The sequence below is a fragment of the Gymnoscopelus braueri genome (assembly GCF_963280865.1).
Source record: "Gymnoscopelus braueri genome assembly, chromosome: 19".
NCBI lineage: Eukaryota > Metazoa > Chordata > Actinopteri > Myctophiformes > Myctophidae > Gymnoscopelus > Gymnoscopelus braueri.
In genome coordinates this window covers 18,858,382-18,873,345 of record NC_137621.1, presented here as the reverse complement: position 1 = coordinate 18,873,345, position 14,964 = coordinate 18,858,382, and the positions used below count along the sequence as shown (strand labels likewise).

At 40.4% G+C, this 14,964-nt stretch overlaps 2 protein-coding genes across 2 annotated transcripts; both read right to left on the bottom strand.

Annotated features, from left to right (window-relative positions):
• Positions 1-2,695: 2,695 nt before the first annotated feature.
• ngb (neuroglobin) lies at positions 2,696-4,458 on the bottom strand. The gene is made up of 4 exons (XM_080414400.1): positions 4,241-4,458; positions 3,541-3,637; positions 3,263-3,382; positions 2,696-3,133 (listed from the first exon to the last, which is right to left on the bottom strand). The coding sequence occupies exons 1-4, from the start codon at positions 4,333-4,335 to the stop codon at positions 2,981-2,983; spliced, it is 465 nt and encodes a 154-aa protein (XP_080270526.1). The 5' UTR covers positions 4,336-4,458; the 3' UTR covers positions 2,696-2,980.
• A 510-nt stretch (positions 4,459-4,968) lies between these two features.
• Positions 4,969-13,453, bottom strand: fam161b (FAM161 centrosomal protein B; the record flags this gene model as incomplete). Its single annotated transcript, XM_080414201.1, has 9 exons — positions 4,969-5,083; positions 9,385-9,450; positions 9,720-9,895; positions 9,980-10,079; positions 10,274-10,441; positions 10,658-10,782; positions 12,079-12,398; positions 12,657-13,147; positions 13,245-13,453. 9 exons carry the CDS (start codon positions 13,451-13,453, stop codon positions 4,969-4,971), a joined length of 1,770 nt encoding a protein of 589 aa, XP_080270327.1.
• Between the last annotated feature and the right edge of the window lie 1,511 nt (positions 13,454-14,964).

The window sequence follows — 14,964 nt, the reverse complement described above, 5'->3', positions numbered from 1 at the left end:
CTGTGGGCTGAAGTGGGACGAGTAACATTGCATCAGCATGCATAAAGCCAACTTTCATTGGGACTGAGAGTGTTTATAACATTGGCAGTGCACAGAGACAGATTAGGGCCATGTCAAATTAGGGCCATGATGTCAGCCACTGTTCCAACAGCAGCAACAGACAGTCGGCCCACAGATGTGACATTAACAGTGATGCAGCCAAACTGAGCGTGTGAATTCTTTGTGGAAGTAACGAGCCCAGTGCAGTTAATGAGGTTCTTAAATCATAAGTCTCCCCATCTCTCAACCTTTTTATGTCACTGCCACGTATTCAGCAAACACACACAATCACACAAACAAGCATTTTGTGTACTGTTGCGTGCAAACTTTTTTCAATATTTTGCAAGAGGATAAAAACAGTACTGTGTTCATTGTCAGGGCAAGGTGGAGTTCTAGAGATGATCTTAGTGTGACATTGTGCTGTTGCATGTTTAAGTAGGCTGATATGCCTATAGCGCTCTGATATTCAGCTGAGGTTGCCCTCGCCTCTGTAGCCGAGGGGAATTAGCCATTCAGCACACGGCTCTTACATAATGCTAGGGAACAGGCATTCAGAGTAGAAAGTAGGAGAAATCGTGCATAATATGAATGATTTCTTGAACACTGAACATAGCATTTCAACTATCAGTTATCGGTCGGAGACTGAAACAAACTGACTGCGGGTAAAGAAAAACACGCTGCTGAATTAGAATATGTCTTTATTTAGTGTCAAGAAAGCACACAACATGTTACATAAAGTGTAGATTGTAGATTACGAGCTGTTTGGTCGAGAGAGTGCCTATTTGCATCAACTGTCAAATGGGTTTTCGTTTTTTGGTAAAAGAATAGCTTGGTGAAATCAGAGCTGCTCATTAGCAGCTGATAATGAGGTAGACTTTGACACACCCAATATGAACAGACCTGGATGTTAAGGAGTTAACAAACAGTTGTCAATCACGGCTGCCAAATAGAGCTACTCTCAGCTAATTGAAAATAGACATGATGAGCCACAATGTGCATGTACTGTTACTAAGAAAGGAACAGCTATAAATACAACACCTACACAGTCAGTTAACAAACAATACACTTGTAGCTGGAAAAAGCACAGGTTTGAGCAGACTATGCAGGGATATTCAAGTTCACAAATAAAATGTTTTCCCACTGAAATGTAGATAATAAAATTAAATAAAAGCAAATACAGCCATTACACTGAATAAAATATTATTCTGGTTGCACTGATTTGCTCCTTTGGGGGCAGCAAAAGTGTCTGGTTAATTATCTACCTTAGTACAGCACACATCATGTGGTTGACTTGTGTTGAGACAGAATTATTCTACAGGAAAAGTCACGTAAAGCTAAATATTTCGAGGGCATATATCAGCTCTCTTATCACAGCAGATACACTTCAGAATACAAAAATAAACTTTATGAATGTAAACTCAGACTAAAGCGATAATAACCACCTATCAGCAGCTGTGTGGTATTGTTATCAAATACTTGGCATATTGTTGCAAAATGACTTGGCATTATGAGAGTAAATGTAAAGAACTGAGGAAGAAAAATTAAATGTTATAGCAGCAATATTAATTCTAATTCACACAACTGATTATCGCAAGAGATTTGATCTAGATAAATTGAAGGGAATGCTATAATTGGGTCCCAGTCCCAAACACAGTCCCAGTTTTATATGGTGGCGGTGCAATATATGTTTATTGTGACCATAATGCATAACAGGTCTTCAAGCCCCCCTGGATGTTTCCCCATCCCTCAACTATGAAGTAAACGCAAAATGGTCGCTGTGTTAATGTGGTCAAAAGTGTTTGGAGCTAGATTAACAATGTTTGGATTAATAGGCATTATTGAGATAAACTACAGCGAAACTACATCACACTAATACCAGTGGGACAAAACTGAATAAGTCAAAGAGAAATGATGCTCTCATTTCTTTGAGCTAAGATGTCTGTTACATCCAAACTCTAACAATAACAGTCTAGCAAGGTTAGAGATTAACAGTCAGAAACAGTCGAGCCCCTATTGAGTCTGTGAATAAAGAGGCATCATGCACCATGTTAACTGAGGTGCACATGGATGCCTTAACAGTCATAGAGATCACAGAAGAAGCTATCGGAGAGAATGTAACAGTTCATGTCAGTGTCTATTCGAGTATTTCCTAAATGAAAACCCCTTAAGCCCTATGTTCAGTCTTACTTTTTTTTCAAATATAGCTGATCTAAACACTCACAAAGCATCGCATCACAATGTGTTGTGAGCTTGCATATCTGCTATTTTCAAAGAATTTATCATCTTTCAAAACATTTAAAACATTTCGCCAGAGTTAAAGTGGTTAATCATTAGGTTAAAGGTTACTGCCATCTTAAATAATAAATCCACAAAACAAACAGTCTTAATGGGTTCTGCATCGATTTTTGTAAAGGACTCAGTATCACTGTGTTCCAAGTTCTATCAGAAGCTGCCAATGTGGGGCACAGTAATCATCACAGTTTGTTTAGAGTGTGATGCCCAAATGTAATATCCAGTGTTTCACTATTGTGCAACTTTTTAAAAGATACATCACAAAGACCACCACAGGCATTGTCATCATTTGAGTAGATATATATCGATGCCATTATTTACAAAGCAGTTTAAACTTGGAACAGTTATAGCCTAAAGCCTCATCCCGATGTGAGGACCTCATATGATGTTAGCAGAGCCAAAGCAGGCTGACAAAAATCCTCTCCACTTTATAGCAGCAGCAGGGTCAAGTAGCTACAACATCCACAGAAAAAGAGAGCGAACTCTGTGAATGTCAGTCGATCCAGCTATCACTGCTGTGCGTGATTACACCGTACATTCGCAGACAAACACAACCCGTAATCACAGAGGAAATGTACAGCAGCCAAATCAGCCGATCTGCAAAGTTACACAACCTCACTCCATGGCAACTAATGTTGAACGACTTGTGTCAGTCGGCCTTGTGCTCGCTGTTCGTAGTCCACCCCTGGCTCATGACCGCCTCCACAATGGTGTACAGGTTGAGCCAGGCTTGTTGCACGGGGGCACTGTACGCCTCACCCAGGCTGCATTGCAGCATGTAGAGGAGGGACTCCCCCACCACCTAAAAAGCAGCCCAAAACAAACAAGGGAACAAGCAGGTACAGGACACATGCACAAAGAGGGTCACCGAGATGTCATGGCGCATTTATGGATTGTTGAATTTTGAATTGCCGTGGTAAGATTGTCTTACCCCAAATGACTTGGTGCTGACTCCTGCTGCCGCGTGCTTCCTTCCCAGTTTCACCAGATAGTCCTCCAGGGCGAGAAGGTTGTCAAGGTTATTGACGGCTGCATCGAGGACAAGCATCACCTGGAAGCACATAAGTACAAAGAAGAAAACGGATGCACACGTGCTTATAAATATACACAAGCACATGTTGAAGAGCTCAATACTGTGTCTTGAGAGTGAACTGCTGTACTAATACAGTGTGTATACTTGTAGCGGTTGCTGTGGTGAGCTGAGCTCACCCTTGTGACATGATCTAGGAATGCAGCATTGGAGGTTGTGTTGAAGGTTGTGTTGAAGTTGAAGAGATCGCGGAGTGAAGGTTCCAGCTCAAACATTCTACAACAGACACATACAGTTCACAGTTCAAACCATTCATTTATTTAACTATTTAATTTAACCCTCACAGGTCCATTTAACATTTGATGATTTGGCTGTGCACACATGCCACACTATTCAATACCAGAGGTGCATACAGTTGACATATGTGTTGCCAAACATCTCACACACACAGGCACAATATCCCTCTATAATTTGTAGCTAAATCAGATCTCGTCTTCTCGCGTCTCCTTTTGGCAGCTGCTGTCTCAAAGTAAATTGTAGATTATTGCTGTTTGTCGCCAAGCAACAAGTCAAGCCTCTGGTCTCTAGATAGTGCAAGTGTGCTGTGCAAGTGTGCTGTGCAGGAGGAGCTGGCATACGTTATCTTCTCTTTACACCTGTGCTACATTAGCAAGACTGCACTCCAACAATTAACTTACAAACACAAAACATAGCAGCTATTCTTTACCATGTTCTTCTTGTGTTTGTGCAAAACAATGCATGTGAAGTATCTGTTGCACAGACTAAGGACCTTGAAAGTTAGGTTTGTTTGTTTTCTCACTTAACTGTCATTCCCATCAATGCAACCATGTAGGATGTAAGGATCATGAAGAATATTACCTGTTGAACATGATGACACCATGTGGAATTTTGTTTTTCCCCAGGCTTTCCCAGCTGCCTCGTATCAGCTCCTTGTCCTTCTCTGCCATTGCCATCCTCGCTCTCTCTCTCTTGTCTCTGTGCACGTGCAGAAGTTCTTATAGTGGAGAAGCAGCAGCTATTCTAGTGGACCAGATGAAGGTGCAGTTGGAGGAAAGCCATAATATGCTATAGTGACTCCACGAGAGGACACTTCTGCCGACCCACCTGGAAAGCACAGTGGAGCATCAAGCCGAGACAGCGACAGCGTTATACATCGAGACGTTGGATGCGATCCCTGGCAAAGTATGTATGAAGCATGCTGTACCTTGGTTATAGTACACTTTTTTCTGAACTTCTTATGGCAGAGCCAGACTGTGAGGTCTCTGTGTGCGTGTGTGCGTGTGTGTGTGTGTGTGTGTGTGTGTGTGTGTGTGTGTGTGTGTGTGTGTGTGTGTGTGCGCGTGTGCGTGTGTGTGCGCGTGTGCGTGTGCGTGTGCGTGTGTGTGTGTGTGTGTGCACACAGGGACTTGCCTGACACCCTGATGCACTTGCTCTCTCTCGCTCCACTGCTCCTGGTGCAGTCAGAGGGATACAAGTCCTACCACGCTCTTATCTGTCACACTAACTGCTCTCTCTCTCCCTCTCTCTCTCTCTCTCTCTCTCTCTCTCTCTCTTGATATGCTCTCTCTCCAGAGCAGTGATATTATTCATGCCACTGAAGGAGAAAAAGAGGGATCTCTCTGTTTCGCTTCGCTGAGGCTGCAACGATGAGCCACAGCTCCTCCTGCAGGTGAACTGGCAGCGACAGCACCAGGGGGGCACCTTGCGCATGTAAACACAAACACAAACACAAACAAACATACAAACCAACAGTTGGCCCTTACTTTTTAACCACTTTCATCCTGGCGCCTATCCCTATTTTGGGCATGTCATTATTTTCGAAAATATTAAACTCACATTTATAATGCATTATAATCACATTTATAATGCATTATAATGCATTCATAAGGCTTCATAACACTCGGTATAAATGTTTATAATTATGCATAATAATTATAACAAGGTTTATGAAGTATTATAAGTGATGGTCATAACGCATTATAAGCTCAGCGGTTCAGCACATTAGAACTACCAGGTAACACTTAACTTAAGCTAGGTGGGGTCTATAATGCATTATAATCGCATTTACAATGCATTATAATTCAGTTACAAGGCTTCATAACACTTCATAATTATACATAACAATTTTATAACTGATTAACTTATGGTAATTATAATGTGCTGTTCCACTGAGCTTATAATGCATTATGACCAGCACTTATAATACTTCATAAACCTTGTTATAAGTTGTTATGCATAATTATAAAAATGTATAGCAAGTGTTATGAAGTCTTTTGCTATTCATTGTACAGCGAAGTATATATAGGGCTTAAGTAGTTAAAAAGGGATTTTGGGTGTACATTGGGTGTTGGACTGCAGAATAACCTTTAATTTAAATGTTAACAATAAGGTGCTCTTAAGTGGTTTGTTTTCAAGATGAAGTGATCCATTTGAGGCCTGTATCATCTACACCGTGGGCGTGTCTCTTTTGACCCTTAGTGAACTTCACCACTGTCTGATTTTAATATACACTGCTTTCATCTTAAATTAAAAGAAATCGCGGTGCCCTCGTTGGCACTGGACAAGCAACGGACTTGCTGCCCTTGCACTCAGAATTAAACGTGTGGGAATTTTAATATCGTATGGCGGCTAAAATAATGAGCGACCTCCTTGGTGAAATTATATTGTTGATCTGCTAAGAGAGGCCACTCCTCAGACACCCTGATCATAATATGTGGTGGCCAAACACTCACCCTGTTATTAATCTAAATGAGATATGTTGTTTGTTCCCACTCTCAGCGCCCCCATTGTAAGGCACTGTAGATTGTTTACACATTGTAGGCGGCAGTGGAGTGCTCTCACATTCCTTTGCAGAGAATCAGTCCTTACTTTGACTTAAGCACTTAAGCCTTATATACTTTGTTGTACGACGAATAGCGAAAATATTAGATTTAGTTATATATACGTGTATGTATATTATGTATATATAAATGATATATAGTTATACAAAAAATATAATAATAACAATGAGCAGAGGATATTGTAGTCTCCCTGTTACATTCCTATCTACTATTCGCATTTATTGTTCCCGACTTGCATCGTTCCTGAGTCTGTGAATTTAGTATTGAAATTGGCTAATGGGTGGGCGGCGTTCTAATGTTAACGGCTGCGAAATGTCCCAAAATGTGACATTGGTACTTGTGTTTGCAATGTAACCGTGTGCGAAATGTCCCAAAATGTGACATTGGTACTCGTGTTTGCAATGTAACCGTGTGCGAATTCTGCAATACGTCCCAAAACGTGACATTATGTTAAATCGACTTGACATGCCCATATATGGAGACCACGTTGAAGTGGATTTTCAGGCCGCTTCGCACAGCCTGAAATATTATGATCTATATAAATCTAGGTGTGAAGACAGCACAGCGGCTTTATATACTTTATATACATCTACTTTATATATTTACATACAGTATATATGCCTATAATGACATGAAATAGGGACACCACGCAAGTAGTTTGTTCATTATGTTTGTTTACCTAACCCTAACTCTAAGACTTTTCTGCAACTAAACGATTCTTTGTCAGACCCAGGGGGTCGGCGTACATGAGGCTTTGTCGGTCGGTCTGTCCCTCTTTTCCTACCCAGCCATTCAGATGTCGGCATGACGTCACCTCGACGTCACCTCGAGTATTTAACCACTAGGGGTCTGGCACATCCAGGTCTCCTGGTCTAGTTTTTATAAGTGATTCATCTTGGGTTTTTTTCTGCCTAACTATATGATTAATTTAGAATGGCAGTCAAATAAGGTCAAAACAAAAGTACAAAATGATGGTAAATGCTCGACATGTTATCTGAACCCAAATGGACATCTTGAAATGGCTTAAATACAGTAGTTACCCTGCAGTCCATAACGTCATCATACATCTTATTACTTATATGTTAAAACAATAAATTAATCAATTTGGCACATATTAGAAATATGTACATGATACATCACTAAATCAATGATTCTATTTAAATTAATCGATCAGGCTTTTCAACTGATCGTGTCTTCTCTAAACTGGATGTTTCCAGTAATGCAACAGGAGATGTGAGGGACAGCCTTCTCCTCAGGGATCAGTGCAGCGTGGGGAGGGATACGGGGTTCCCATGACAACCTTATTGGAGCCCTTGAAGCTTTGTCATGTGATGTTTGAGGTGTTGGGATGAACTCTCAGACTATCTGTAACATCTGTAGGTAATATGCAAGGGACCTGTAGCTTCTCGACATCTTTTTTCATGATCCTTCAAACAAAAGCCAATGTTTGTCACATTTCAAACCAATACTTTGGGCTTTTACACCCCGCAGGCCTAGGCATAGAAATATTGTATTTCCTTTTTGTAGATCACTTGATTTAGTGAATTGCTATCTAGATTTTGACCGCCTGTAATGTAAAACATGTAAAAAATTAAGAATCCAATGACCCCAGAAGTGATGGCAATATGGTTGCATTCAGTTGAATTATGATCCCATGGGAAATTCAGTTGTCATAGCAGCACCGCAGTCAGGGCAAACAAAGATACAGGTAAGGATATATTAGAGAACAAGTACCGACAGAATTTGTAGTAACAAATAAGGATAACAATATAATATAAAAGACAGTATAACTAACCTAGCCCTCTGCGCCTGGACTGGCCAAGTGTGCATGGTGTTTAGTGTATAGGCCACAGTAGGTAGAAGTAGAGGCATCTGTATTATGTGCATTCTATCAACATAAATGACCTAAATAGACCTAGGGACTGACCTGGCCGTCTGCACTTGGACTGACCGGACATAAATAAAATATATGCATTATATCACCAGTAAAATGGGCAAAGTATTAACGGTAAAAAGGATCAATGAGTACATACTACATAGGCATCGTGTAGATCTAGGTACTTATAAATATAGACACAGGCAATATGTGCATATAGTAGGAATATATGTACAGATAATAAACAGTAAAGTCTATCAACAATGTACTGTATTGAATGGAGTGAATACTATCCACTATAAATGATGTTGTCAGGAACAAGACCTTAAGACAGCAACCTTAATATGATTTTACGATCTACATATCCAGACATTTCCATCTGGTTAGTAAAAAATATATCCTTGGAATTCCAGGCAGTTCACTACTTCAGTACACGTTCACAGAGGATTGCCAGTGTAAAAGGCCATTTGATGTGGGAGTTTAGGCTTGGAGCAGAACACTGAACTGGTCTTTGTGACGGCACATGACCGGTAAGGGCTATTTGTTTAAGTGGCAGTGTGGCTCCAGAAATAACCAGGGACTTTGACCAAAGCATCCGAGAAATGTCCATTTCAGATGTTTCCTGTCCTCACGGGACCTGTCCATTGACAGATTATTTGTTATGATTATTTAAACAGAACCAAAAGAAAGGGCCAGCTGACCAGAGTGGCAGTTTTAATACTTAGGCATAAATCAGTGGTACATGATTAGCATGACGTTTATTCATCAGACGTATTGTTTTAGAATAGAACTCACTTTACAGACACAGTAGGGTAAATTGGTATTCTCAATTTGTTTTGAACTGTTATTTTATGGAAAATGAATAAATGTTCATCATGCTCTACAGTGTAACTTTCATATTCCAATTATTTAATGCAAAATAAAAAAACCTAGCCTTTGATTTTCAGTTTTAATGAGGATAGAATATCATACAACCAATATATTTACATTTGTAAACTTCAAGCATAATTCCCTTCCCCTAAAAAATTTATTACTTATAGAGTTCTATGCATGTTTACTTAATTTGCTCAGCATTAAGATTTTGTGTTAGCATTTGTCTGAAAATGCAGATGCATTGCAATTTCATAATTCATAGTTACACATCTGAAACTATCAACTGCCTCTTTGCACATACAGTAGTTAGCCTTGACATGAATTATTTTTGAGGACAGCACTGTTCTCAAGCAGAAAGGCCACAAGACAATCCATGCCGCCTGGAACTTTTTGATCATGTCTTTTTTTTGTACCCGTTGGATTTCACGCTCTTTTCTTCTACCTCTTCAATTTTCTCTCCGTCGTCTACATTTTCTTCCCTAAATCAGACATGTTGGGTTAGAAAATGCCTATATAGTAATTACATGAAACTTTTACTTGGCTACACTTTTTGTCTTTTCTTGTCCAAAAGGTTCTGAGGCCGAATCACAGCATTATGTAATGTAACATTATGACTAAACCACATGCAGGCTTTGGCTTTCCAGCACCGGTTCTATTCATACGGTCACCGGATACAGTGGTATGACATGATTGTATGGACAAAACTCGAAGACAAGTGCTATATGGAAGACATACCCATGTTGCATACCTTATCTGAGTGTCATTTTCAATGGCGTGTTCATCTTTCTCATCCTCAGATGATGATATGGATGTCATCTGCGTTACTTCAGCAGCAACTCCATTTGCTTCTACGAAATGCTCACTCAACCCGGCTTCTTTCAGTTTGTTCCTGTATGCCTGCTCTGCATGAGCCTTGGCCTTTCTCTGGAAATAAGAGGTAAAAAATAATGCAACTGGGAAAGTTTATATTTTCTGTAATTTTTCAATTAAAATTATAATTGTGTTCACCTGCTTCATCTGTTCAAACAGAAATGGGCGTACGCTGACTCGTGTTTTCATGTCACGCAGTTCTCTTTCATAATCTCTCATCCTTTGTTGGTCAGCCTCTCTGACAGTCAAAGAGAAAATTATAGATTAGACCACTGTGGCACAAGTGTGTGGTTGTTGTCATGTGTATATCAACAACACTTAGCAACAGCATTGCAGATATAATAATAATATCAAAATCTCTTGTTTGTTTGAGATGTCTCTTCACCAAAGATATCAAACACAGCCTTTCTTACCCGACAGTCCGACACTTACCGATGCTGTTTTAGTTTTTCGTGATACACCTCTTTCAAGCTGCTATGTGGGTCCATAACCTGTGCACGGATGGCAACTGCTTTCTTCATGGCTTGGGACCTTGTTTGGTACCTTCTCATCCACTCTTCACTCTCTTGTTTCTTACTGTCCCTCAGCTCCATTGAGTTCCTGCACAAGAGGGGAAAAAAGATATGGGACATAGAACAAATTAACGTTGAGTCCTTCATGGTCTATATACTTGGTCCCCTCTTTTTTTCCCTCTACACCAAATCTCTTTCCCTATAATGACATGCCCAGAATAGGGATGCTAGGGTTCATGTGGTTAAGGTAGATTGCTTTTTTTCCTTTTATATATTGCTATATTGCCAACACAGTAAGCTTCACCTGATGGCCATGCAGCGCTGTCTTGCAGAATCTGTGATGTACGTGGGAAGTGTGTCAGTGGACAGTGAGGTTAAGCCCCCAAAGGAATGACTTCTCTTTAAAGAGCTGGACGCCCACGCTGGTTCCTAATGGAAAGAAATTTCACTTTTTTTTAGTTTAAAAGCTTTTGGTTAATATAGATAACTTATGGATATCGGCATGGTTTATTACAGATACAACAGGAACTGACAAACTTTGCAAAGAGATATAATTAAGAAGTTGCAGATGAAGCTTGGTTTCTTCTATCGTTAACAGATCATGGCACTTTTCCTTTCTGCTTTGAATTATGGGGACATAATTTACAGAAATGCATTTGCTACTGCTACCACACTTAAAACCATTAGATTCAGTTTACTACTCAGCTCTCAGATTTATGACAGGCGGTTACAGTACCCACCATTGCATCCTCAATAACAAGGTTGGCAGGTCCTCCTTTGCTATCTGGAGAGATCAGCATTGGTTCCTATTTATTTACAAAGCTTTGACTGGGATTTTACCCCCTACTTAAATTCCCCTTTTACATTGGAATACTGGAGCCTACACGGTCCCAGGACTGTCTCCATAGACCTCGGAAATACTTTTCAGTGTTGTGTCCCGCTTACCTGGCATAATTTACGGGGTCAAGCGCCCTTCCCTTGTTCCCCTGGGACCTTTTTAGTCTGGTATATCAACTCTGGTTAACCTTAATTGCACCGGTTTAAAATTAAGTACGTATTTATGAACTATGAGATGTGATTTTGTTGTTTATTTCGTCATTTCATTGTTATTGTAATATGTTATTTTGTGTTTTTCTTAACTTGTAATCTCGGCACCAGTGGAAAAGAGGGTCTCAACTCATCTTCTGAGAATTAAACAATGGTTGATTGATTGATATAAAATGTTAGAGATAGTTGAGGAGGAAAGCAGTTTCAATGACCATTGCCTCCAAGTCTAAGACAGAATATGAAGATTTATTTTGGTTGCAGGAAACAATATGTTGTTGCAATGTGTTGCTATTGGTGACATTTGTATTATTATTATTGTAATGTTTTTGGTAAAACAAATTAAAGGGGTAAAAAAGGGAAACATTTCTAAATAATAGAAATTATACTACAACTAGCATACCTGGTCTGAAAAGTGACCCAACTGAAATTGTAGTTCAAAATAAAGGCAACATTAACAACTTTGCAAATCACAAAATGATTGAACTTCTGTTGACAGTCTTGAAATACTGAACAAAATCCTGGGGCTGCCACCATGCCAGAAGCTCACCGGAACTCATCACAACATTATGGTTCAATTCTGGCTGGAGACCTGTATTTATTCATCCCTCAGTTTCATGTATTTCTACTATCTAAATAAAGCAAAGCATATATATGGTATAATTAAAGGATATGGTCTACCTGTGAGTTTTCAGGGCTCATCCTACTTTGTCTTGAGGGGAGAGTTGACGTTCGCAGGTGGAATGGTTTACACCTTGTTGCATCTTTCCTCTCTGTCCTTCTCATTGCATCGGTCTGAAAGGTCTTGTGCAGCCTGCTGAAGTCAGGGACAGTAGGGTTGATCTTTGGATGGAAACTAGGCTTCTCATCCAGGATGGCCAACATCTCCTTTTTTGTACGCAGGGTGCTGCGAGGTTCAGGGTCCCCAGAGGAATTATTATTCTGTACAGGCGCTTTGCAGTTTCTCAAGGTCTCCTGTGCTGTTGTCTGAGCGTGAACGTCTAGAAAAACACCACATTCAGATGGAAGAAGTGTCAGCTGTATGGTGTAGATATAATGTGCAGTATGCATTGGTTATATTAACAGAAGAGAAGTACTATAGTGAGCCATCAGAACACATTCTGTGACACTGTATTTTATTTAAATAGAAGTGTTCCATTCTCACGAACGAGTGCGCGCACACACACACACACACACACACACACACACACACACACACACACACACACACACACACACACACACACACACACACACACCTTTCAGAGGTTCAGAGACTTCCGGTTTCTCTGCTTCTTTGGGAAGAGACTTCCTTACAACAGCAGCTTTGTTTTTGTGATTTTTGGTGGCTTGATTTAACATTTCGGTTAACTTGTCTCCCTTCTCTTTCTCTCTCTCCAGGAAGCTGAATGGTTTTTGTGAGGAGAGGAGGAAGTTTCTCCTCTCCTCGTGGCCTTGTATCCTCTCCTCCTCTCTGACACGCAGCATGTCTTCGTACAGGGGCAGACTCACATGGCTGGGGACGGGAACAGCACGGAACTGCATCTGACACTCTGCCTCGTCCTCCAGCAGTGTGTTTGATGGAGTGTGCTTCTGAAACGGCTTTGGTTTTGTCTTATCATGACATTGTCGGGAGACATTTGACAGAGATTTCCATACAAGCCTCTCTAACTGTATGGTGACCTGCTGTGATGTTTCCTTGTCTGAGTTCAGGGCAGGTGTAGAACTGGACCGGCTTGGGGCCAAATGACTATGGAAATACAATGATAGAATAGTTACGTGTAAAACGGATTTGACATGAACATTATAAACACAACGGATAACTGAGGGAAAACTGCACAGTATACCTAATCGAATGTCTTTCATTACTGGGCCTTCTGTTTATGTCTGTTGAGAGCAGAGAGTTCTTTTGAATCCTTCTGTCCAGATCTTCTCTCTGTCTCCTCTCTGCCTCCTGCAGCTGCTTCCTGTGGGCATCCTTCAGGGCCTGGAGACGGCTCTCAAACTTACGTTCTGATCCAAGGCCATCCACTAGCAAGGCTTCCAAGTCTGACATAGCCTACTGTATTTATCTGAATGCCAGAACGTGGAAGATCAATACACGAAATAGGGTCAATATGAATGTAATATAATTAACCACTTAAACCCCAGCATCGGTATTGTGGGGAAAGCTTTCGCTGAAAATAGCAGATCGACAAGCTCACAATGGGACACGTTGCGTGACTGTGTCGCATTGAGAGTTTGTCGATCGGCTATTTTCAGCGAAAGCTTTCCCCACAATAACAGAAAACAGAAAAGACACTATAGTGTTGAGCCCTAGGTACTCCGCGGTTACCCATATGGGGTTTAAGTGGTTAAACACAGCTAAAAACGTTTGAAAACACATGTTCATGCCTGCCTGCATGCAAGCATATCTATCTCTCCATTGTGTAGACTTAATCACATTGCGCAATGAAACTTTATCAATAGCCTATTAATCATTAATCTTTGCCCTCCCACAATTTGCAGCCAATGTTTCGAGCTCATGTTACCATGGTAACCAAGCCAATTTCTCAACATTGACACACAATGATAGTAATTGTGTTATCGGGGGGGAAAGTGTATGGTATAGTTTCCACACTTAAACAAAGCTCGTCTTTAGACCCTCCACACTCATACACGCCACGCACAAAATACGAGATATCAAACACAAAACAACTGACTCCCTCCCAAAGTGATAAACAAACCTGCAGCAAGACAGCAAATAATAGTCCGTTGCGTTCAGACTATTTTCCACTTTCGTGAATCCTTCTCACGTTTATAAATTACCCAGTATTTCTGTTATGGTGTGTGGTGATAATGTTGTAACTTGTAAAATAATTACTAAAGGCTTGAACGATAAGTTACTGCCATATGTAAAGTTCTATTCCGTTTGTGTGCAATGTCTGGTAAGTCAGTGGTGATATTAGCGCTGCATGAGGGCAAATAGAGTATTGCAAGGTGCCACTGGCATTATTTTCTCATTGGATGAAACAAGGTACTTCTTTTCCTTGTGATTATTTGGAAGGCAGCCTCCTTGTCCGACTTAAAGGCAGACGCCCTGCTGCCTGAAAGTTAAACTGTGTACGGTAATAAACAGTGGTGTAAAGTAACAAGTACATTTACTGAAGTACTGTACTTAAGTACAATTTTGTGGTATTTTTTACTTTCCAATTTTCAGTACTTTTACCTTCAACTCCACTAATTTCAGGCAAATATTGTACTTTTACTCCACTACAGTTATTTGAAAACTTTAGTTACTTTTACTTTGTAGATTTGGATTATAATGATAAAACATAGGTCCGGGGACCCCCAGGGGTACTTGAGGGGGTTCCAGGGGGTCCCCAGCTAAATGATGGATAGGAACCAAATGGACCCTTATGGGTCTGTAACTCTGAGAGTGTACAAATGGAACCAAATGGACCCGTTCCATTTGTACACTCTCAGAGTTAGATTAACATTGATTTTACGATATGAATTGGGGTCCCAGAGATAGAAATGCCGTTAAATGGGGGTCCGTAGCCTAATGTCCTTGAAATTAAAATGGTT

Excerpts from the sequence above, each read along its gene's own strand:
- ngb (XM_080414400.1), bottom strand. The coding sequence starts at position 4,335 with ATGGCAATGGCAGAGAAGGACAAGGAGCTGATACGAGGCAGCTGGGAA. Across the intron at positions 3,638-4,240 it reads GGTGTCATCATGTTCAACAG|AATGTTTGAGCTGGAACCTT; the intron begins GTAATATTCTTC and ends TGTCTGTTGTAG. Across the intron at positions 3,383-3,540 it reads TCCTAGATCATGTCACAAGG|GTGATGCTTGTCCTCGATGC; the intron begins GTGAGCTCAGCT and ends ATGTGCTTCCAG.